We start from the raw sequence: 24,461 nt of genomic DNA, 5'->3' as shown, positions 1-24,461 counted from the left end.
CATATCACCCAGATGCATCTTCTACAACCCACTCACCCAGGTGTATTCTGAAGGGATTGTACTCATGGTGATTTCATTCTACTCCAATATCCTCCTCTCTGCCCATGAAGCATCACTTAGTTTGCAACACTTATCTTTTGGCCCCTTTTGTTCCCACCATCCAGAGATCAGAAACTCGATCTAGATCAGGGGTTCTGATCCTGGGGTCCATGGACCTCTTGGTTAATGGTAGGGGTCCATGGCATAAAAAAGATCAGGAACCCTTGATCTCGATGAAGCAACATTTCAGATAACCAGACTTAACAGTGCATTAGAACTGGCCGGTTCTGATGAAAGATCATCAAAATTGGTAATGTTAATTGTTTTTGTCTCCACAGATGCTGCCTGATTTGCTGCATATTTAAAGCATTCGCATTAATTTCAGAAATCTGGCTAATTGCATGACTTTATATCTCAGCAACTCCTGTGGCTCATTCTCCACTATTCTGCATCTCCTGTTTGCAGTAGCTCAGATAGATTAGCCACAGTTAGCAAGTGTTCATCTGCTCTGGTAAATTAGCCATGGTGAACAAGCCTTCCTCAGTCTCTCTTACCTTGTACCACCAACTTTTATGTCATCAGCCTCTCTTCATTTCCTCCCTATAGTCTACATTCCCTTTGTTCCCCCTTCCCCTTTTAACTTCTCACCAATTAAAAGCATGTTCAGTTTCCATCTATTCCTATTCTGACAAAAGGCTGTGGAATTGAAATGTTAACTTTGAATCTTTGTCCACAGATGTTGTCTGACTTGCTGAATATCCAGCATTTTCTTTTTCAATTCTATATTTTCTTCTCTCGTATTATCAACATGCAGCATTACCTCTGCTGCCTGGCCTGCTGAGTATAGCCAGTACTTTCTGGTCATATGTTACATTTCTTCTTTGATACTTAAATCTACAATGGGGTGATGCTGTCACCAACCCATGTTTTTACTTCAACCATTGGCTATCTTTCAGGAAAGAAGTTCTCAGCAAATCATTTGTGGGCTGCTTGAAGAAGGTGGAGATTTACCGATCTACGTTTGACCTGCTGAGGAATTCCTTAGGTGTGAAGAAAGGCTGTTTGCTTGAGGTAAAAGAAAAGAGAATTTTCATGAAGGCCATAAGAATTGGCTCTGGGCCATCAGACTTCTTAAGCCTACTCCACCATTCATCAAGATCATGGCCTATTTTTTACTTCATGCTATTTTCTTGCCCTATCCCCATATAACTTGATGTCTTTGGATTTTATTCATATCCCAAAAGCGATTGATATCTGAGTTCAAAAAACTGATCCCTACAGTGTAGAAAATCCCAAAGCTTCACCACCATCTGAGTGAAGAACTTTCTCCATGTCTCAGCCCTAAATGATTTATCCTGTTTTTTGAGATGATGAGCCCTGAAGAACTTATCTTGCAGTGAGATCACCTCTCATTCTTCTCAAGGTTAGAGAATGTTGGACATTGGATGGTGGAGCAGGCTTCAAGGGACAAATAGCCAACTCTTGCTTCTAATTTCTTATGCTCCTTTTTCAAGATAGATTCTTCTCTCCCTCCCCCATTAGCTTAGCTGATATTGTGCCTTTGAACACCACGTAGATGGTATGTGACAATGATTAAACCAGATACGCCTAGCCGTCCAGGCAATATCAGTTAATGTTTTAGGTCAAGGATGTCAGTATTTAGGTCATCGTTTCTCAATATTGTAGGTGGTTGGCCAAAAATACAAACACCTTTCTCTCTCTACAGACACTGACTGAGCTACTACTTCTATTTCCAAGTTCCAGCACCTGCATCTTTTCCCTTATTGTAATTTGTGTCATTCATCTTAGTGCTGTAAAGTTGATTAACTTTAGTTTCTTGAGTACAAAGACCAAAACTATGGTCTCAATGAAAATGCTCTCAATAACGTTTATGTTTTTGACTTAACAGCCTATCCGGAGTGTGAGTATTTTCAGTGATGGGTACATTCAGTTACGGCCCAAGGTCCTACCACTGGAAGCAAAGTTAATGGCGACATTTGCTACCAAGAATGACACCGGGCTTATCTTAGCTGGTATGGGCAAAACAACTGGAGGCCGTAATCGGCGGCAGACAAAAATGGTGAGTCCTCTGGAACAGGCTTGATTGAATCTATGGGGAGTGATTGGGGAGGGGCGCCAAGGAAAATGTTTTTACAGAGTTCTGGGGAACACTGCGTGAGAATATCCGGAAGTCCAGGAGTTGCCTTCAGATGTGAACTGAGAATAAAGGAAAAACATTGCAGGACTATTTAGAAGTAGGATTTTGTGGATGTAGAGAGATTACAGAGGGAGAGACAGATTAGAAGAATGGACAAAGAAGTGACAGAATACAGTGTTGAAAAGACTAAGTCATAGGAACAGAATTAGACCATTCAGCCCATCAAACCTGCTCCACTATTCCATCATGGCTGATTTATTATCCCTCTTAACACCATTTTCCTGCTTTCTCCCCATAACATTTGACGCCATTAATAATTAAGAAACTAGCAACCTCCGCTTCAAATATACCCAATGACTTGGCCTTCACAGCCATCTACAGTAGAAGTGGTAGAGGCAGGTTCGGTATTGTCATTTAAAGTAAAATTGGATAGGTATATGGACAGGAAAGGAATGGAGGGTTATGGGCTGAGTGCGGGCCAGTGGAACTCGGTGAGTGTGAGCATCGGCACGGACTAGAAGAGCCAAGGTGGCCTGTCGCCGTGCTGTAATTGTTATATGGTTATAGAAAGAGAAAGTATAGCAAATATTGTGCCCTTAAACTGGGAAACAACAGTTCAGATAATCTTGCATCAGTAGGAAGGAAATTATTGGAGATGATTTTAAGGGAGCAAGATTTATGGTTATTTGGAAAGGCAGTAATTGCTTAGGGGATGTCAGCATGGTTTGATGGCACGAAAATCACAATCTTTTGAGGAGGTACCGAGGAAAATTGATGAGGCAGAGAGGTATATGTGGCACACATACATAGACTTAAGCAAAACTGTTGATGAGGTCCTACACGGTAGGCTAAAGCACTGTGGATCTGAGGAATGTTGGTTTGGTGATAGGAGGCGGGGGCTGTGGTAGAGTTATTTTCTCTGACTAGAAATGGTATACCATAGTGACTGGTGCCGGAGCCTTTGTTGCTTGTCTTACTTAAAAAAGACTTGGAAATGAAAGTCAGTGGCCAGCTTGCAAATGACATGAAAATTGGTGGAGTCATAAATAGAGAAGAAGATTCTAAGGATACAAGGGGACATAGGTAAGTTTGGAAACTTAAGCAGAGCAGTGACCAGTGGAATTTAATTCAGATAAGTGTAAGTAGGGAACAGGAGCTGCAGCTCAATGACCTTCAACTTATTAGGGAAAGTGAGGAGGTGATAAACAGGAGCTACAGGGAAGTTGTTATCCCAAGGCTACAGGGGACAGATAAATGGGTGACTGTCAAGAGATGGAAGGGAAATCATCAAATAGTGGAGAGCTGTCCTCCTCAACAATAAGCACTCCATCTTTAGTACTGTTGGGGATAGACCTACCTGGGGGAAGCAACAGTGACCGGGCCTCTGGCACTGAGTCGAGTCCTGTGGCTCAGAAGGGGAGAGAACTAAAGAGGAAGGCAGCCGTAAGAGGTGACTCTATAGTGAGGAGCACAGATAGGCAATTCTGTGGATGCGAAAAAGAAACATAGATGGTGGTTTGCCTCCTGGGTGCCAGAGTCCACCTTGTTTCTGAAAACATCTGCAGTATCCTGTAAAGGGAGGGTTAGCAACCAGAAGTTGTGGTACATTTTGGTACCAATAACGTAGGTTAAAAAAGGGAGGAGGTCCTGAAAACCGAATACAGGGAGCTAGGAAAGAAGTTGAGAAGCAGGACCTCAAGGATTGTAATTTCGGAATTTCTACCTGTGTCACGTGACAGTGACAGTAGGGATTGAGGTAGCAGATAAATGTGTGGCTGAAGAATTGGAGCGGGGGCAGGTATTCAGATTTCTGGATCATTGTAACCTATTCTGGGGCAGGTGTGACCTGTACAAATGGGGCGGGTTGCACTTGAATGTGAGGCGGACCAATATCCTTGCGGGCAGATTTGTTAAAGCTGTTGGGAGTGGTTTAAACTAATACGACAGGGGTATGGGAACCAGTATGATAGAAATGAGGATGAGCCAACAGGTTTACAAGTAGATAGTGGATGTAACAGGAATATAACGGAGGATAAGACAATGACTGGGTACAAATGCAGGCAGTGCAAAGAGTTAAATTGACACACAGTGGCAAAATTCAAAAGGGCGAAGAATACAAAACTCGAAGCTGCTGTATTTAAATGCACGTAGTATTCAGAATAACGTGGATGATCTTGTGCATTTACATATTGGTCAGTATGATGTTGTGGGCATCACTGAGTCGTGGCTGGAAGTAGAACATAGTTGGGAGCTTAGTATTAAAGGATATACTTTGTATCGAAGGACAGGCAGGAAGGTATAGGCTGTGGTGTGGCTCGTTTCGTAAGAGATGAAATTGCATCTTTAGAAAGAGGTGACATAGAGAATGTCAAATCATTGTGGATGGAGTTAAGAAACAGCAACTGTTTAAAAAAAGCATTATGGGAATCATATATAGGCCTCCGAATAGTAGCCAAGGTGTGGGGTTGAGATTGCAAAGGGAGCTGGAAAAGGCATTTTAAAAGGGTAATGTCACAATTGTATTGGGGGACTTCAATGTGCAAGGGGATTGGGGAAATCAGGTTGGTATTAGATCACAAGAGAAGGAATTTGTTGAATGCTTATGAGATACAAGATAGCTTCTTAGAGCAACTTGTGTTTGAGCCTACTTGGGGAAAGACTATCTTAGATTGGGTATTGTGTAATAATCTAGATTTTCTTAGGTAGCTTAAGGTAAAGGAACCCTTAGAAGGCAGTGATCATAATATGATTGAATTCATACAGCAATTTAAGAGGGAGAAGCATAACTTGCATGTATCGGTATCGCAATGGGAAAAAAAAAGAATTATAGATGCTTGAGAGAGGAGCTTGCCCAGGTGGATTGGAGGGGAATGCTAACAGGGCGGAGCCGAGGAGGCTGAAATTTCTGGGAATAGTTCACAAGGTGCAGGATAGATATGTTCCACAGAACAAGTTCTCAGATGGCAGGGTAGGCAACTGTGACTGACAAGGGAAGTTAGGGACTGCAAAAAAGCCATGGGACGGGCATATAATGTAGCAAAAGTGAGTGGGAATTCGAATGATTTGGAAGTTTTTAAAATCCAATAAAAGGCAACTGAAAAGCCATAAGAAGGGAAAGGATGAAATATGAGGGCAAACTAGCCAATAATATAAAGCAGGATACTGAAAGCTTTTTCTGTTACATAAAGAATAAAAGGGAGGTAAAATTTGATATTGCACCATTAGAAAATTATACTAGTGGGGTAGTAATGGGGGACAAAGAAATGGTGGATGAACTAAGTAAGTACTTTACGTCAGTCTTCGCCATGGAAGAGAATAGCAGTGTGCCAGAGGTCCATTAGTGTCATGGAGCAGGAATGAGTACCATTGCTATTACTAAGGAAAAAGTGCTAGGCAAACTCAAAGGACTTAAAGTGTATAAGTCACCTGGACCAGGTGGACTACATCCCAGAGTCCTGAGAGAGGTTGCTGAAGAGATTGCAGATGCATTGGTCATGATCTTTCAAGGATCACTTGATTATGTCATGGTTCTAGAGGAATGGAACTTTGCAAAAGTCACTCCACTTTTTAAGTAGGGAGGAAGACAAAAGAAAGGAAATTTTAGGCCAGCTAGCCTAGCCTCAGAGTCCATTATTAAGGATGAGGTTTTGGGATACTTGGAGACTAATGATAAAGTAAGTCAAAGTCAGCATGGCTTCTTGCCTGACAAACTGGTTAGAGTTCTTCGAGGAAGTAACAAGTAGGGTGGACAAAGGAGAGGAAGAGAATGCCATAACTTGGATTTTCAGAAGGCATTTGATAAGGTGCCGCACATGAGGGCTTAACAAGATAAAATTCTATGGCATTACAGGAAAGATACTGGCATGCATAGAGGAATGGTTGACAGATAGGTGGCCGTGAGTGGGAATAAAGGGGGCCTTTTCTTGTTGGCTGCCAATGACTAGTGGTGTTCCTCAGGGGTCAGTATTGGGACCGCTATTTTACGCATTGTTTATCAATGATTAATACAATGGAATTGATGGCTTTGCGGCAAAGTTTGTGGATGATATGAAGATAGATGGAGGGGTAGGTAGTGCTGAGGAAGCAATACAGTTGCAAAAGGACTTAGACAAATTGGAAGAAAGGGCAAAAAAGTGGCAGATGGAATACAGTGTTGGGAAATGTATGATAATGCATTTTGGTAAAAGGAACAAAAGTGCACATTACAGGGAGAAAATTCAAACATCAGAGGTGCAAAGGGACTTAGCAGTCCTCGTGCAAGACTCCCAGAAGGTTAATTTATAGGTCCAGTCTGTGGTAAAGAAGGCATATGCAATGTTGGCATTCATTTCAAGGTGAAATTGAATATAAAAGCAAGGAGATAATACTGACCCTTTACGTGACACCAGCCAGGCCGCACATGGAGTACTGTCAACAGTTTTGGGCCCCATATCTCAGAAAGGATGTGCTGTCATTGGAGAGAGTCCAGAGGAGGTTCGTGATGATTCCAGGAATGAAGGGACTAACATTATGAGGCCTGTATTCACTGGAATTTTGAAGAATGCGGGACTGATCTCATTGAAACATATCGAATGTTGGAAGGACTAGATAATGTGGATGTGGGGAGGATGTTTCCTATTGTGTGAGTGTCCAGAACCAGAGGGCACAGCCGCAAAATTGAGGGGCGACCTTTAGAACAGAGGTAAGGAGGAATGCTTTTAACCAGAGAGTAGTGAATCTGTGGGATGCTGTGCCACAGACAGCTGTGGAGGCCAAGTCCATGGGTATATTTAAAGTGAAAATTGACAGTTTCCTGATTGGCAAGGGTATCAAAGGTTATGGTGAAGAGGCAAGCGTATGGGTTTGAATGGGGCCTTCTGCTCCTATGTCCTATGGTCTTATAGTCTAATATGCATGTTGACATGTTAACCCAGTAAATGACAAGGACTTTAGGGGTGTTGATGTAGAGAGTGACCTTGGGGTGCAAGTTCATAGTTCACTGAAATTGAAGAGACAGGTGGGTAGAGCAGTGAATAAGGCACCTGGTATGTTTGTCTTCAATGGCTAAGGCATTGAGTTTAAGTGATAGGATATCATGTATAAAAGTATTGTGTACAGTTCTGGTCATCACCAGAATGTGATAGCATTAGAGTATAGAAGAGATTAATCAGGATGATGTCTAGAATGGAGGAATCTAGCAACAAGGAGAGATTAGATAAAAGTAGTTTATTCCCACTGGAATGAAGAAGGCTTAGGGGTAACCATATAGAGGTCAATAAAGTTATGAGAGGCATAAATAGGGCAGATAGTAAAAGCCTTTTATCTAGAGTAGGGAACCTACAAATAGAACACATAACTTTACGAATGGATATATTCAGAAGAGATCTGAGGGGTAAGTATTACTACACAGAATGGTGGTTATATGCAAAAAACTCTCAAAGAAGATGATAGAGGCAGATCTACACCTCAAAACACAAAAATACAACTGCAGATGCTGTGGATCAAAGAATACAAACAGAATGCTGGAAGAACTCAGCAGGTCAGGCAGCATCCGTGAGAAAAGAGTAGCCAATGTTTTGGGCCGAGACCCTTCATCAGGAATGGGGGGGAGGGGGGGAAGAGAGGGCCGAAGCCCAGTAATAGAGACAGGGGAGGGGGTAGGGCCTAGAGGCGTCAGGTGGAAAACCAATCAGAGAAAAGATAAAGGGGGGAGGGGGAGGGGATAAGCATGAAAGAATTTTAGAGATAAAGAAGCAGAAAGTTGAAAGGGGAGAGAGGTAGAGAGGGACCTGGGATAGGGGAAGGGGGAGGGGAAGGGAATTACCGCAAATTGGAGAATTCAATGTTCATACCACCAGGCTGGAGGTTACCCAGACGGTAGATGAGGTGTTGCTCCTCCAACCTGAGTTTGGCCTCATCATGGCAGTAGAGGAGGCCATGTATGGACATATCTAGATGGGAATGAGAGGCAGAGTTGAAGTGGGTGGCAACCGGGAGATCCTGTCTATTGTGATGGACAGAGCGTAGGTGCTCGACGAAGTGGTCCCCCAATCTGCGTTGGGTCTCACCAAAGTAGAGGAGGCCGCAGCGGATGCAATAGACGACTCCAGCAGACTCGCAGGTGAAGTGTTGCCTCACCTGGAAGGACTGTCTGGGGCCCGGAATGGTGGTAAGGGGGGAGGTGTGGGGACAGGTGTAGTATTTGCACTTGCAGGGATAAGTGCCAGGTGGGAGTTCTGTGGGGAGGGATGTGTGGACCAGGTAGTCGCGGAGGGAACGATCCCTGTGAAAAGCTGAGAGGGGCAGGGAGGGAAAGCTGCGCTTGGCGGTGGGGTCCTGTTGAAGGTGGCGGAAGTTGTGGAGGATAATGTGTTGGATCCGGAGGCTGGTGGGGTGGTAAGTGTGAGGACAAGGGGAACCCTGTCCCTGTTGTGGTGACGGGAGGATGGGTTAAGGGTTGTTGTGCGGGAAGTGGAGGAGATGCGGGTGAGGGCATCACCCGCCTACCCTGAAGAAGTTCAAATAAATCTCTTCGAGGTATGCCTACCCTGAAGAAGTTCAAATCTTCTCTTCGACGGGAGTTCAGTGAGACCCTCGCTCACTGCCCACCCTCCGTTATCTATGCCTCTCTCCATCTCTTCGCTTCTAGGCCCTACCTCCTCCCCTATCTCTATTACTGGGCTTCGGTCCTCTCTTCCCCCCCATTCCTAATGAAGGGTCTCGGCCCAAAACGTTGGCTACTCTTTTCTCACGGATGCTGCCTGACCTGCTGAGTTCTTCCAGCGTTGTGTTCGTATTCTTTGATCTACACCTCATATCTTTAAAGGGCATTTAGGCTGATACCTGGATAGGAAAGGAGAATAAGGATACCGTCTCTTTACAGGTGAATGGCAGTAATTTAGAATGGCATCATGATTAGCATGTACAAGTTGATCCAAAAGGGCCCCTTTCTCTGCTGTACAGTATGATTTTATTCAGATCAGGAACAAATTAGATAGCTTTTGGCAAAGACAATTTAAGCTGAATGGCTTCTCTCTGAGCTTCAGGATTCCTTAAAAAAAACATTGTTTTCAAATCCCTCCCATATCAATCTCTCTATCTAGCTATCTCTCTTGCTATTTCTGTCCTCTCCTACAGCCCTCTGCATTATCTGAATCTCTTTTCAACTGCCTCTTGAGGATCTTAAATTTCATCCTCTCCAATATCACTTCAACTGTAGAAGCCCTTCACTTGATAACTCCCCAAAATCTTCACCCCTCTACTTTCCTATCTTAGTTAAGTCTTTTTTGACCGATATTTTGGCCACCTGACCTGAGGTGACTTCATGCTGCTTTAATTTCGTAAGCCCTCCTGTGAGAAACCTTGGGTCATCTTGCTGATGTGTTTGCAATTGTACTATTATACAATCGTTAAGCCATTTCACAATTGCAAGATATTGTTAGAATAAAGAAAATGAACTTTCCAAGTACACTAGTTAGTTAATAATAAACAAAAAGGCATATGTCGACTGTTATTTTTGCCACATCTTTGAGTACTTCGCACAAAGCAAATGGCTTAAAATAAAATACCAGCTTAGGCTTATAAAGTACCTTGTCAAGTCTCTGAAGGGTATCTAAAATCACTTTCCATAGACTTAATTGCTTTGAAATGCATTTAATGGTATTTTAAAGCAAACTTCTTCAATTTTTTTATTACGATTAGTTCCCATTCACTGATCTGTAAAGTAAAATCCATTTTCTCGTACTTAATCATTTGAAGCTCTAATTATGAAAGTAAACAACTTTGAAACTATTGAAAATTAGAACAAGTCATATCAATTGCATTCAGAAACATCACACAGAGAATTCCCGTGGAATCACCAATTCTATCCCTGTACCCCTTGATCTCTGTGTTGATCTTTTCTATCAGTGTAAAGTACAACAGCCGAGACAAGGAAATGCTCTGTGTAATTGAGGGACATTCCAGTATATTATGGCAGGGTTCCTGTATTCCCAGTATACAAGCATCATCATTTTCACAATGCAGGAATACTCCACTCTCTCTCTGATACAGGCAATAGTAAGTATGTTAGAATCAGCGCGTCTGTCCTGCAAAGGCAGGACTAGTGGCATTGTGCTGATTACAGAAGAAAGGCCAGAGTCTTGATATTACTTCACCAGAAACCTAAAAATAGTTAAAAATGGTGATTGTGTCAGTCATAACTCATATCTGTTATAGCAGTATAAACACCTATATTCTGCTCGTTTCAATGGGTCAACATTTCTACCTACATTTTTTTTCCTGTTTTTTTTTCACCGTCTCTCATTTTCCTTTACATTTTCTAAGTTATTTTGTTCCTTCTTCCTCTTCCCAGCCCCTGTGAGTGAGTGAGTTGTCCACCTGAGAGTGACGATGGAGTGAAGTTCAGCAGGTTTGAATGAGCACTTGCAGTGTGACTCAAAATGAAGCACCTCTACCATTGTATCCACTTGGTTACTTCCTAGAGAGTTCAAAGTATGTTTATTATCAAACTATGTATGCATTATACAACCTTGAAATTCATCTCCTAACCGGCAGTCACTAAAGAGGCACCCAAAAAAATACTCCATATATATATATATATATATATATGGAGAGAGAGAGAGAAAGAAAAAGACTGCCCAATCTTCAGAGAATAAAAAAAAATCATGCCCATTAAAAAATAAAAGAATAGAATAACCCATAAAAAGACTGTCGAACACCTGATGTGCAATGAAAAGTGCATCATGCAAAACAGTAACCACAAGTGAATAGTGTTTTTGAACTGAGAAGAGAATCCCATAGTTCACTGCAGAGCCAAGTAAACGTCATGGAGCAGCAATCTGAACCAGCCCATACCTCACATCAGGCTCTGACACACTGGCCTTTTCAATCTGGCCCGGCGCAAAATTCTATCTGAACACTGGGTTCTGCTGCTTCGAGCAGTGATCTGAATCAACCTGCCCATCGCCTCAGGCCTCGACACCCTGACCTTTTCAATGTGATGTGGTGATTAATTCTCCGACCATCACTACGCACTCTAGCCAGCAGCCGTGGGTGACTGTGGAGGTGTGTGTGCTGCTGAGGACTCGTGACTCCGCCTTCAGAGCAGGCAACAAGGCAGCCCTAACAACAGCAAGGACCGAATTGTCCTGAGTCATCAGAGAGGCAAAGTGTGTACATGCCCAGTGAATCCACAGCCACTTCCAGGACAGTGGTGACACGCGGCGCATGTGGAAGGGCATCCAGGACATCACTAACTACAGGACAACATCACCTGACTATGCAGGTGATGCCTCCCTCCCAGATGCGCTGAATAACTTCAGCGTTCATTTCAAGCTGTAAAATGACGTGGTGAGGAAGCCCACTCCTCTTTCCAGGGACCAGGTGCTGAGTCTCACCATGGCCAATGTGAAGAAAATGCTATGCAAGGTCAACCCACGAAAGGCTGCTGGACCAGACAATATTCCTGGCAAAGTGCTCAGAGGATGTGCAGACCAGCTGGCACATGTTCTCACTGACACCTTCAACATCTCCCTTAGCAGTGCCATTGTTCCAATGTGCCGAAAGTCTTCAGTGTCCTGCCTCAATGACTACCATCCCATTGCACTCATATCCATCATCATGAAGTGTTTCCAGAGGTTCGTCATGAGGCACATCAAGACCCTGCTGCCCCTCTCACTGGACTCCCTGCAGTTCGTGTTTCGTCCCAACCGCTCAACAGATGACACCGTTGCCACCACCCTGCACTTGGCCCTCACCCACCTGGACAAAAAAGACACGTATGTTCGAATGCTGTTCATAGACTTCAGTTCAGCATTCAACAGAATTTTTCCTCAACACCTGATTGGAAAGCTGAAACTGCTGGGCCTGAACACCTCCCTCTGCAACTGGATCCTAGATTTCCTGACTGGGAGACCTCAGTCAGTCCGGATCGGGAGCAGCATCTCCAACACCATCACACTGAGCACGGGGGCTCCCCAGGGCTGCGTGCTCAGTCCACTGCTGTTCACTCTGCTGACCCATGACTGTGCTGCAACACACAGCTCGAACCACATCATCAAGTTCACCGATGACATGACTGTGGTGGGTCTCATCAGCAAGAACGACGAGTCAGCATACAGAGAGGAGATGCAGTGGCTAACAGACCAGTGCAGAACCAACAGCCTGTCTCTGAATATGAACAAAAGAGATGGTTGTTGACTTCAGGAGAGCACGGAGCGACCACTCTCCACTGAACATTGACGGCTCCTCCGTAGAGACTGTTAAGAGCACCAAATTTCTTGGTGTTCACCTGGTGGAGAAATCTCACCTGGTCTCTCAAAACCAGCTCCATAGCCAAGAAAGCCCAGCAGCGTCTCTACTTTCTGTAAAGGCCATCTCCCACCCCCCCACCCCCATCCTCATCACATTCTACAGAGGATGTATCGAGAACATCCTGAGCAGCTGCATCACTGCCTGGTTGGGAATTGCACCGTCTCAGATCACAAGACCCTGCAGTGGATAGTGAGGTCAACTGAGAAGATCATCAGGGTCTCTCTTCCCGCTATTACAGACATTTACACCACACGCTGCACCTGCAAAGCAAACGGTATTGTGAAGGACCCCACACACCCATCACACAAACTCTTCTCCCCCCTCCCATCTGTGCAACAGTTTCTTCCCCCAAGCCATCAGACTCCTCAATACCCAAAGTCTGGACTGACATCTACATCATTTATTATTATATTGTAATTTTACTATGCCTATTGTCTTGTTTATTAATTATTGTACTGCCCTGCACTGTTTTGTGCACTTTATGTAGTCCTGTGCAGGTCTGTAGTCTAGTGCAGTTTTTGTGTTGTTTCATGTAGCACCAGGGTCCTGGAGGAACGTTGTTTCGTTTTTACTGTGTACTGTACCAGTAGTTTATGGTCGAAATGACAATAAACTTGACTTGAAACGGGTTCTGCCACTTGATTGCACCGGACCTCGCTGCCTTAATTCAGCCTGTAAATCACCGTCTAAACATTGTCGACAGATGGTTGATATGCTGTGGGTTCTTAACCCCACAGCTTCGATTCGGCCTGTACCTGACCTTTCACCCTCTTCCATGCTCTTGGTATTGGGCTCGCAGCCTCACCCCACCTTGGTTCTGCCACATCAAATTGCCTCCAGGTCCAAAGGGAAGTCACAGACTATTACTTGTGATGATGGTTTGCCAGAAAAGGTGTGATTAACAAAGTAGTTAGCTTCTGCTGTTGTTTTGTTAGCCACTAGCCTAAAGTTGCTGCAGTTCACCAACATCATCCTCCAGAAGGGGAGGGATCTGCATCAAAGTCAGAGTCAGAATTAGGTTTATTATCACAGACATATGTCATGAAATTTGTTATCTTGTGGCAATACAGTGCAAAACAAAGTATTATGTTGAATAGATAGTGAATAGTGTCAAAGAGGAATGGCAAAATAGTGTTCATGGACTGTTCAGAAATCTGATGGCAGAGGTGATCAAGCTGTTCGTAAAACATTGAGTGTGTCTCCTGTACCAACTGGCTGATAGTAATGAGAAGAGGGCATGTTTCTAATGGTGATGTCCTCAGTAATGGATGCTACCTTCTTGAGGCACCACCGTTTGAAGATGTGCCTTTTGAAATACTGCAGGAGTTCCTGAGGTTATAGCAGGGTCTCATTCCTGTGAACCGTTTATCACCCGAACAGAATCAGAATCAAGTTTAATATCACTGGCATATATTGTGAAATCTGTTGTTTTGAGGCAGCAGTACATTGCAATGCGTAATAATCGAGCTATAAATTGTAATAAGTAAATTTTTTTTTAAAGTGCAAAAAGATAGGGAAATGCTGAGGTCGTGCACATGGTTTCATTGTCCATTCAGAAATCTGATGGTGGGGGGAAGAAGCTGTTCCAGAATCATTGAGTGTATGTCGTCAGGCTCCTGCGCCACCTCCTTGATGGTAGTAATGAGATGAGGGTATGTCCTGTGTGATGGGGGTCCTTAATGATGGATGCTCCTTTTTGAGGCATCGCCTTTTGAAGGTGTCCCAGATGTAGGCGAGGCTAGTGCCCATGATGGAGCTGGCAGGTTTACAACTTCCTGCAGCTTTTTCTGATCCTGTGCAGTGGCCCCTCCATACCAGACAGTGATGCAACCAGTTAAAATGCTCTCAACGGTACATCTGTAGAAATTTGTGAGTGTCTTTGGTGACATACCAATTCTCCTCAATCTCCTAATGAACTAGTATGAAAGTTGTGAATTACAGCTCCAAACTGAGTTCCCACATGGTGGAAGATGCCTGCAGTTCCACAACAGCCAATATAAACTTTCACCCTTATGTTCCAAAATCTCTCTGCTCCTTCATTTCTACCTTGACATTGTGTTGCCATATTCTAAATGAAAATCACAAGGATTAAATAATTCTGTTGCTGACTTCATTTATGGAGGTACTGGAGGTGTTCCTACTTTCCACACAGCTCATGGTGTGAACAGGCAGAACTAGACAATTGGTGTAGTATTTAAACAAAGGATTTTCTAACTATTCCTTCAACATCTGCAGGCATTCCTTAGCATTGTGATGATTGATGGACGTATTGAAGTGTATATAAACACTGGAGATGGAGTCAGCACAAGGAGACTCGTTGCCAAGGCCCCATCCGGAACATACAGTGATGGGCAGGAACACTCCGTCATACTCAGAAGGAACAGGAGGTGTGTATTGGCATGAATGTAACTGGCCAAAGCCAGAGGATGTGGCAAAACAAAATGAAAGCAAGTCAAAGGGACAGGATTTCTCATTTCACTTCTTGGCTTGGACAGCAGGCCTACAAGCAGACAGAAAATTTAGTGCCGTCACTTTGATCATTCCAGCAGTGCTCACATAAGTGTAAATTTATCTGTGTGATTTGGCATCTTCAAAAATATGCTTCTGTACTGAATAATGAACTCAAAAGGGAGAATTCAGAACCTTCTGAGACTGGCTAGCCCACACAGAACTGAGCACTCAAGAGTTTAAGTTGTGAGACCTTCCAGCTTGTGTCAATGTCACCACATTAGGTGGTCCATTGCTTTGTTCAAGGGACAGCACAGAGATCTTCGGGCTGGTTTGAACAATGACCAGTGGTAACCTGTGGTTTCAAAATGGAACCAGCAATTCACCTCCCACCTGCACCCCCCACCTCTGCTCCAACTGCAGAGGTCGGTTTACCTTTAACCCCTGTTGAATGGCATCCTCTGTAGGTTTCTTTAATATGCTACCTGGTCTTGAGTCAGTCAAAACCCATTTCTCTAAAGGGGCCAAAAGTGAAGTTGCCCACTTCCACTGGGAGATACCACTGCCCTCTAACCAGGCTGCCCATGGGCAGAGTGAGTGGCAGGTGCGATATTGGACCCTTCCATACACCCTGTTAACCTGCAAAGCTAACAGTTTGTGGATAAAGAGGCTGTTGCAACAGTTTGCAGTGGAGTTTCTGAGCCACTGCTCTGCCTATAAATTTCTGAAATAGTGGGATATATAACATGGGAGGTGATTGTACAGGTTTCCCTTTGACATCTTGGTTTTAAGTGTTAAACTCACTCTTCCAGAATAATCGCGCTGCAGGTCGATGAAGGAAACTTTGTTGAAATGAGGCTTGGCTCTTCTGCAGACAGTCCGTTGAACATTACCAGACTGTATGTTGGTGGAGTTCCTGCTGGAGAGGGCGCTGTTGTCCTTAAGATAACAAAATCATTCCGGGGCTGCATCAAGAACCTGGTCCTCAACACTGAGTAAGTTTGGACAATTCTGCCTGGCCAGTATATCTAGGCTGAGATCCCAGTGCAACACTGAGGGATGTACGTACTGTCAGCGTTACTGACTTCCAAATCAGCTAGTAAACTGAGGCCCTGTAGCCTGCCTCTTCAAACGTATAGAAATGAATCCTTGCATAACAAATAGAAGAATCTGGCCAGTGTTTATCCCACAGTTAAAATTTCTGATTATTATTAGATTGCTGTTGCTGAGAGCTTGCTGTGGACAAACACTTCACAATACTACAGCAGTATTTGATTGGCTGTAAAGTCCTTGGGACAGCCTTCATGAGGATAATATGGCAGATATAATGCCATTGGAACCAAGGTATGGATAGATTTCATATTTTGTTACGACATAGAAATGGACCACTTGGCCCTTTGTTTTGATGCTAGCACACAGCAATTCCTTTCTCACGCTAGTTTTCAGTGTAAGCTTTTTTCTGTGCATTCCCATGTTTTTCAGGCTGACATAGTAGAGTAGTAAGTTAGCATAATGCTTTACATTGGGGTTCACTTTCCGCCACTGACTGTAAGGAGTTTGTCCGTTCTCCCTGTGACTCTGTTTCTTCTGGATGCTCCAGTTTCCTCAGGTATGCCAAAGGTGTACAGGCTAGGGTTAGTAAGTTGAGGGCATGCTGTGTTGGCGCCAAACGCGTTACAACACTGGCGACTGCTGCCAGCATGTCCTGGACCTGATCGTTGATGCAAACAATGCATTTCACTGTATGCTTCAATATTTTCATGTACATGTGACATATAAAGCTAATCTCCTTTGTTCTGCTTCCAGATTATGTCAGTCAGCAACATGTTCGGATCAATTTACAAAGGTCAAATAACCAACTGACCCCTCCTCCATTTTTAGAATGTGGGATGAAATTGGTCTATTCCAGGGTATTGTCACAGGGAGAACCTGCAGGTTTCACAGGACAACACCGGTGGTCAGGGTTGAAACTAGATCACTGAAACTTTGAGCAATAACTCCAATCATAACTGTGTCACTCTTAAATATAACGGCATACGCCATCCAGGTTAAATGGGGACAAATGATATTGATGTTAATCTAACCCTCAGAGGACAAATTGTAGTGTGTTTGAGTTCCTGCAAGATCCCACAATCAAACTAAAATCTCATCTAAAGCAGCAAACGCCACAAAAGGGGGTGGGGGGTGGGAATGAGTGGCCCTCGAGCTATGTTCTGAATTACACAATATCACATCACAGAAGCATTTGCTGCCAGATCACCCATAACAGAGAAGCTGTTGTTACCAGTAACATTTTATGATCGGCTAATGAAAAGCACTAGGACAGAAATCATAAAGCTTGAATTGTCCTGCCACACTTTGAACAGCACCATCTCTTAAAATACCAGCAGCTAGTAAATCCAGTTTTGTTGCATCTAAATATAAATTGCATCGTAAAAACAAACGGTTAAAAAATTGCATTGTTAAGGGACATTAGCTGTATAAATCACTTCTCTGTAATCATTTGCTGTAAAATAGTGTCTTTTATGCTAATTGCTACTGAGCCTATGCAATTTAAAATAATGTTTTTCTTCTAATCCCAGGTTGTTAGATTTCAGTGGTGCAGTGAAGTACCAGAACATCGACCTGGACAGTTGCCTGCTTTCAGAGAGACCGACACCTGCACTGGAAGAGAGAGGCTTTGAGCTTGCACACCAGTCTACTGCCACACCCATAAGACCACCTGAAAACTCGTTAGGTTCCTCGACCACCTTCAGCTCTCCTTCGAACAAGAAAGCTGTAAGGATTTTGAAATCTCAACTCCATGCAGTTGAAAACATTTGCTATGTTTTGATTAAATTCACAAAAATAGTATTCGAACTAGGGGACATAGCCTATTTGAGTCGAGGGAATTGATTTAGGAAGGCAGTGAGGAGAAACTAATCTTCCCAGAGATGTGAATCTGTGGAATTCTCTGCCCAGGGAGCAGTAGAAGCTACCTCATTAAATATATTTAAGGCACAGTTAAATTTTTGCATTTCAGGGGAAATAAGGGTTTGAGAAAAAGGCAGGTAGGAGGAGTTCAATCAATGGCCAGATCAGTCATGATTTTATGAATGGCAGATCAAGCTTAACAGGCCAGATGGCTGACTCCTGCTCCTATCTCTTATGTTCTTAATTCGATAATTGAGGCTTTCAATTTGGGTTAATATGTGTCATATCACCTAAGCCTCAGTGACCAGGCAATGAACCCACAGGATCACGGAGTGCTTTACTAACCTGTTATTTTGAATCTTTTTAATGTAAGGTGAAAGCAGGCATATGCACCCATATTGATGCAATATTAAAAAGTAACAGCCTAGAAAAGGAGTTCTTTAAATTGCTTTTAAGAAAAGGCCAAGTGTGACAGGTCTTGGGAGGTAAGTCCATCACGTCACATGCAGTTCCTCATTTTGTAACACAGGTATCTTGTTGTTCCCTCTTTGCCACATTTCAAAACTAACTGCAATCTGAAACACTTCCCACTTTAATTTGAACTATTGCAGTTTCCAAAATACTGATTTATTTAGCTTGGAAGAGGTGTGGTGGTGGCACTTCTCTACCTTTTGGGGACTCTCGGAGTGGCGTGCTGACACAACGCCTGGCACCACTGCGCAGTTTGCAGTGACTGGGGTTTGATCCTGATGTCCAGTGCTGTCTGTCTTGTTGAGTTTGGCCGCTCCTCATGCAGCTGCTCCATTTTCCTCACGCATCCCAAAGATAATTGGCTGTTGTTTACTACCTCTAGGTAACTGGGGAGAATTGAGGGAGAGTAGGTTTCAGGGAGTTAAGTGATGGAATGGGATTGATCTAGATTCAGTGGATATAAACACTGCTTCTGTATCATGGAAATTTGAGAGATAGAATGAGAAATGGGCTGTGAGGCTTTGGAAAGGGTGCAGATGAGGCTTACCAGGATGCTGTCTGATCTGAGCTGTAAGGGGAGGTTGGACAGCCTTGGGTTATTCTCTCTGGAGCAACAGAGACTTAAGGGAGACCTGATGAGCAGTTTGTAAGATTATGAGAGGCAGAGGTGAGGCAGATAGTATCTATCTCAGGAGGGAATTGTCAAGTACTAGAGGGCATACATTGATGGTGAGAGGGAGATCTGCAGGGCAGGTGCCTGGAACATGATGCTGGTGATAATGCTGGAAACAGATTTGACAGTGGCATTGAAGAGGCTGTAAGACGGGTGGATATACAGGGAACGGCAGGATATGGATCATGTACAGGCAGAAGAGAGTTAGTTTAATTCAGGATTGTATTTGGTGCAAACTTTGTCATCTGCTGTACTGCTCTATGTTTCAGAGGAGACCTATTCAGGCCACCAAATCAGTGCTGGCTCTTTTGATTGAGCTGTTAAGTCAATCCCACTCCTTTATCTACATTAAACTGTAAATAATTTCCCTTCAACTATATATACCCTTGATTGTGGTTCCACCTTCCTTTCAGACATTACCAGCTGTGTGAAGTACTGTGTCCTCAAATAGCCTCACACTTCATTTTATAGTTAATTCCCTTATATTCATGTCCTCTGGTTATCAACCCTTTTGCCTCTGGAAACAGTTTCTGGAGTTTATGCAGTGGATAAGGACATTTCTCTGGGTGTTGGCAAGGGAATGTTCCAGAAGGTGATGTCTTCAGGGGGAGGGGGAGGGCCTCAGTTAACACTTAAAACTGGCTCAGACAATACTGACAAAGGCTAGAACACATGATGCCAGTCCACCTTCCTGAGTGGGGTTCCCGCAAAGGGAAATACAAACAGAGGCATTGCTAACAATACTTTCATTATAAATTGTTTTATTGCTGGTCATTTCTGATCAACAGGTGCAGTGTGCAGCAGAGGAGTTGCCAGCCATTATTCCCAAAGCTTTCCAATTTGGTCTTGCCCGGGGCAGCCATATGATTCTTTCCTTTGATGAGAACTCAGTAAAGAGAAAGTAAGACATTTTCCATAATAGACATGATGGTTACTGTAGAATGATTTTAAGCTTATTTTCAAAAGGTCATTTGAAGGAATGGTTCAATGAATGACATTGTCACTTCCAAATCGGATGTTTATGGGTTTAAGTTTTATCTGAGACATCAACTGAAAAATCTAGATATTTCATTTATTTCAGTACTAAGAGGACACTGCATTTCACTGGGAACTTTATCGATGGAGTACTAAACCACAATTCTGTCTCCTTTTTTAGATGAACTTAATGGTTGGGCACTGTCTTAACAAGAGCAGACCCCTGGCCAATATTTATCCTTTATCCAAAATCAATCAACAAGATGATCCAATTATCATATTCTGCTGCTTGTGGAAACTCGCTGTTCACTAAATCTTGCCTGTGGAATTATACCTTCCTTGGCTGTAAGGCAGGTTGGGAGTGCAAGATGGTATTTTTATCATAGAGTACAACTGTTTCTCTACACACTACACAGTAGAGGAAGACCTTGCAACTGCTGCAGTGAAAGGTCATTAAGTAGAGCACTTGCAGAAGATTGATTTTGGTCTGCTAAAATCTATTAAACTGAATAATGACATGCAGTCCTAAAGTTTCTATGATTTGGTATTTTTGGAGTCCTTGGTTTAGATTAATTGTACTAACAGAAGATGCAAATGTGACAGGTACTGAAAAAAGTTATGGATGCACTATTGAGGTTTCCCAACAAGTAATTTTAGCCTTCAGAAGCAAGATAGCTTCTTGGTGGAGAAGGCAAAATATAAAAAATTCCAAATCTTTTTCTCAGATTGGTCCAGTTAGAATCAGAATTGGTTTTATTATTTCTGGCATAGTTCTGAAATTCAGTGATCTGCAGCAGCAATACAGTGCAATACATAAAAAAATACAGTATAATTTACAATAAGAAGTGTATGTGTATATACAGTTTGGCACAGTTATGTAGTTTTTAAAAATTAAGATACAGTGTGGAGTAGGCCCTTACAGGCCTTCGAGCCACGCCGCTCAGCAAGTCCCCCAAATTAATCCTAGCCTAATCACAGGGCGTTACAATGACTTTGGACTGTGGGAGGAAACTGGAGCACCCAGAGGAAAACCATGTGGTCACGGGGAGAATATACAAACTCCTTGCAGACAATGGCAGGAGCTGAATCCGGGTCGCCTATTGTAAAGCGTTGTGTTAACTACTACGCTACTCTGCCACCTATGGATTTTATCAATTGCACTATACTGCTGCCACAAAAGAAAGCAAATTTCATGATGTGAGTGAAGGTAAATCTGATTCTGATATGGGTCTCTATTGTGAACTGGGAGTGGGAAAGAGGCAGGGAGAAGGGAATCATGGTTCAGGAAAAGGGAAAAGGAAATGGGAGAAAGCAGGAGACACCAGAGAAACAATCTGTATTGATCACTAAATCAATTATTTGGAATCAAATTATTACCTTACCTGATCTCAGGTCCGTGCCCACTTTGGCCCTGGCACTCCTTTTCTGCCTCCTGCCTCCACCCTTCCCGTGGCCCTCCACCTTGCCATTCCAAACATTCCTCGTCCACCCAGCATTACAAGCTTGCTCTCCGCCCTATGTTGACAAATACAGCTCTGTATTTGCTTTATATGTTTAACCTCTTCAGCGTGTGGAACTGAGATAGTGTGAAGTGGAGGTCTGAGCCCAATCAGAAAAGTCCCTTTCCTAGTTGTACTTCAAGTGACAGATGTGTCCTACTCCTTCTTTACAAGCTTACTGTTTGCCAGTTCACTATCCAAAACTTCCATCCTCCATTCTGGCTACACCAATCTCTCCCATCCTCCCCATTTTGAGATTTCCTCCACTTCAACTCCTGTGATTGCCCAAACTCTGCTCTGGCCCCACTGTTAATGAGGTTCAATGTCGGGTGGAGAACCTGCAGTAAATCTCCAGAACATCTGTGGAAAATAGTACATCCTTACTTCCTGCCCATAAGTTCTTGCCATTTTAATACACCTCCCCCAAATACCAAGGCCTTGCATTTCACCTGTTACTTCCCAATCAACTTGCTAATCTTTAGATAGATAGATACTTTATTCATCCCCAAGGGGAAATTCAACATTTTTCCAGTGTCCCATACACTTATTGTAGCAAAACTAATTACATACAGTATTTAACTCAGTATAAATATGATATGCATCTAAAATCACCCTCCCAAAAAGCATTAATAAATAGCTTTTAAAAAGTTCTTAAATAGTTTACACAGTTAGGATTTATTTATTTTTGATAAAGAGCTTCCAGGTTAAGTTATGGTTCCAGTTACTTACGGGGTTAATCATCCTTCATTTTGCAGCAATATTCAAAAGTCACAGCCCTCTTTTCCTAGACTAGATGCATTTTTTCATCTCCTACTTCATTCATTACAACAACTTTGAGTAAAATCCTGGGATTCTCTGCCCATTAGGAAATGAATTAGGACTGTTCTAAATAATGGAGAGAACAAGCTCTGGCCATTCTTTCAAATAGACTTCAGTGTTTTGTCGACTGATGGGTTATCAGGTTGTACAGAAATCCTGACAGGGTTTGCATTCAAAGAATGCCTAAAGCATTGTACAGACAATGGAGTAGCTTTAAAATGTAGTCGTTGTCATAAATGTAGGGAATATGGAAACTGATTTACACACAGAATTCCCACAAATGTCAAATTAATAAACTTATTTATGAAAGAAGTAAGAGGAAAATTAGGGGACCTTCTAATTGTTAGCCTGACTTCAATGATGGAGAATTATTGGATTTAGCAGCATTAGTATAGATTTATAAAGGGAAAAACATGGGAAACTTGTGTTGGACTTACGCTGCTACAATTAAGTCTTCCCCAGCTGAGGGGAAGCTAGGGGATACCACTTCACCTGCACGAGCAGACATTACAAAAGCATTGCAAATACTCCTACCACTTTCCAAAGATACAGTTCATCTACATTAATGCATAGCCTTCATGAGTTTTGTTAATGCTGATATTAGCAGTATCTTCTGAACTATTGTGACTTAATATTCCATTGCTTAATTCCATGGAATAACAGAGCAGTTAGCCCATCATTCTTGTTTCTGGCTGCCCTACTCCTACTGATGTATCTTGCCATAGAGGACACAGTAGCCCAGTTACAAAGCAGCACCATCCATAGCCATTCACTTACTTTGTACCATCAACAAGATGCATTGTAGCAACTCATCAAGATCTCAGACAGAACCTTCCAAACTCAGAACCTCTACCAGCTATAAGGACAATGGTGATAAAGCCATAGCACCACCACCACAGCAAAAGTTACCCCCTAAGCCATACGCCATTCTGAGTTGGAAAAGTATCGTTGTCAAGACCCTGGAAATCCCTCCTCAACAGCGTTGTGGGTACGCCCATAGCTCAAGGACTGCAGTGGTTCAAGAAGGCAGCTCATTGCCATCTTGTCAAGGGAAACTCCATGTTGGAAACTAAATGCTGGCTCTCCCTGCAAAGTCCCCCAAAATCCATATATGGCACACTGCCACAGTCGAAAAGGAAAATTAAGAATTTGATTATAACAAAGCATGTCATAAAATCATAATCACTTGTTTGTACTAAACAAGTGAATTTTAGTGGATCCTACAATGAGGAGAAGAATATGGGAAGAAAGGTAGGAAGGATGTGAACATTTATGGTTGCAACACCATGCACTGAAGAAAAAAGAACTACGATCAATATTTTCCCTTCTGATCTTCTTGAAGATGCCTTTAAATCTACTTGACCTCTGCCAGTTACAGGTGTAGTTATCCACGATAGTACTGGTGTTGTAACCACTGTACAATCATTATGAAGGCACACTTCTGTTGTCACACTGAGAATATCCTCCCTATTGCTCTACACCATTATGACCATACTAAATTAGTTCGAGTTGATCAAACTTGGCAGTTCAAAACTGGGCGTCTTTGAGGCACCACCACACGCTGAAATCTCGTGGCTCAGTATCTTACTCGCTGCTGTTAATTTCAAGCTGAGGAGTCAATTAAAGATGTGTTTAAATACCATGATGCAAATCTCAGATTTCAGATGATTTGTATTGAAGAGGGTTTTGTGGTTGTGGTTTTAATGGAAAAATATGTCAAAAATTTAAACCACCTTATCCTGCAAAAACAATTCACATATGAGTCTCATTTTCTAAGAATCAAGTTTTTCTCTGATGAAGAGCATTTGCAATAGACTAGAACCAAAGCTGAGTGTAATGGAAAGATTGTGGTTACTTGAAAAATTGATGATTGTGTTTCTCATTTTGATTAGGTTTTCTGTTCAGTTGAACATTAGAACGTATGCCTCCAGTGGGCTGATCTACTACATGGCTCATCAAAACCAGATAGACTATGCAGCCCTCCAGCTTTGGATGGGGCGTTTGCATTTCCTCTTTAACCTTGGGAGAGGTACAGCAGTGGCCACCCTACCAAACCCGATTAACGACGGACAGTGGCATTCAGTAAGTCTGGTTGTTCGGTCTGATGTTTCATTAACCTACGTTTTGTCTCCGTTTGCATGCAAGATGCAGGGTAAAAGAAATTCCAAGTTAG

The 24,461-nt window shown here is 42.8% G+C and overlaps 1 protein-coding gene across 2 annotated transcripts in view; it reads left to right on the top strand.

The window, feature by feature from the left end:
- lama1 (laminin, alpha 1) overlaps nucleotides 1-24,461 on the top strand; it is a 340,811-nt gene that overhangs the window by 291,729 nt on the left and 24,621 nt on the right. For both annotated transcript variants that reach the window (XM_059975999.1, XM_059976007.1), the window contains 7 exons: nucleotides 996-1,110; nucleotides 1,949-2,119; nucleotides 14,726-14,877; nucleotides 15,751-15,933; nucleotides 17,521-17,716; nucleotides 19,784-19,896; nucleotides 24,181-24,370. In XM_059975999.1, coding sequence (XP_059831982.1) covers nucleotides 996-1,110; nucleotides 1,949-2,119; nucleotides 14,726-14,877; nucleotides 15,751-15,933; nucleotides 17,521-17,716; nucleotides 19,784-19,896; nucleotides 24,181-24,370 — 1,120 coding nt within the window. The remainder of the gene's footprint in view (nucleotides 1-995; nucleotides 1,111-1,948; nucleotides 2,120-14,725; nucleotides 14,878-15,750; nucleotides 15,934-17,520; nucleotides 17,717-19,783; nucleotides 19,897-24,180; nucleotides 24,371-24,461) is intronic.

Source organism: Hypanus sabinus, chromosome 1 (genome assembly GCF_030144855.1).
Source record: "Hypanus sabinus isolate sHypSab1 chromosome 1, sHypSab1.hap1, whole genome shotgun sequence".
In the NCBI taxonomy this organism is placed as follows: domain Eukaryota; kingdom Metazoa; phylum Chordata; class Chondrichthyes; order Myliobatiformes; family Dasyatidae; genus Hypanus; species Hypanus sabinus.
This window is presented reverse-complemented; position numbering and strand designations above follow the sequence as displayed.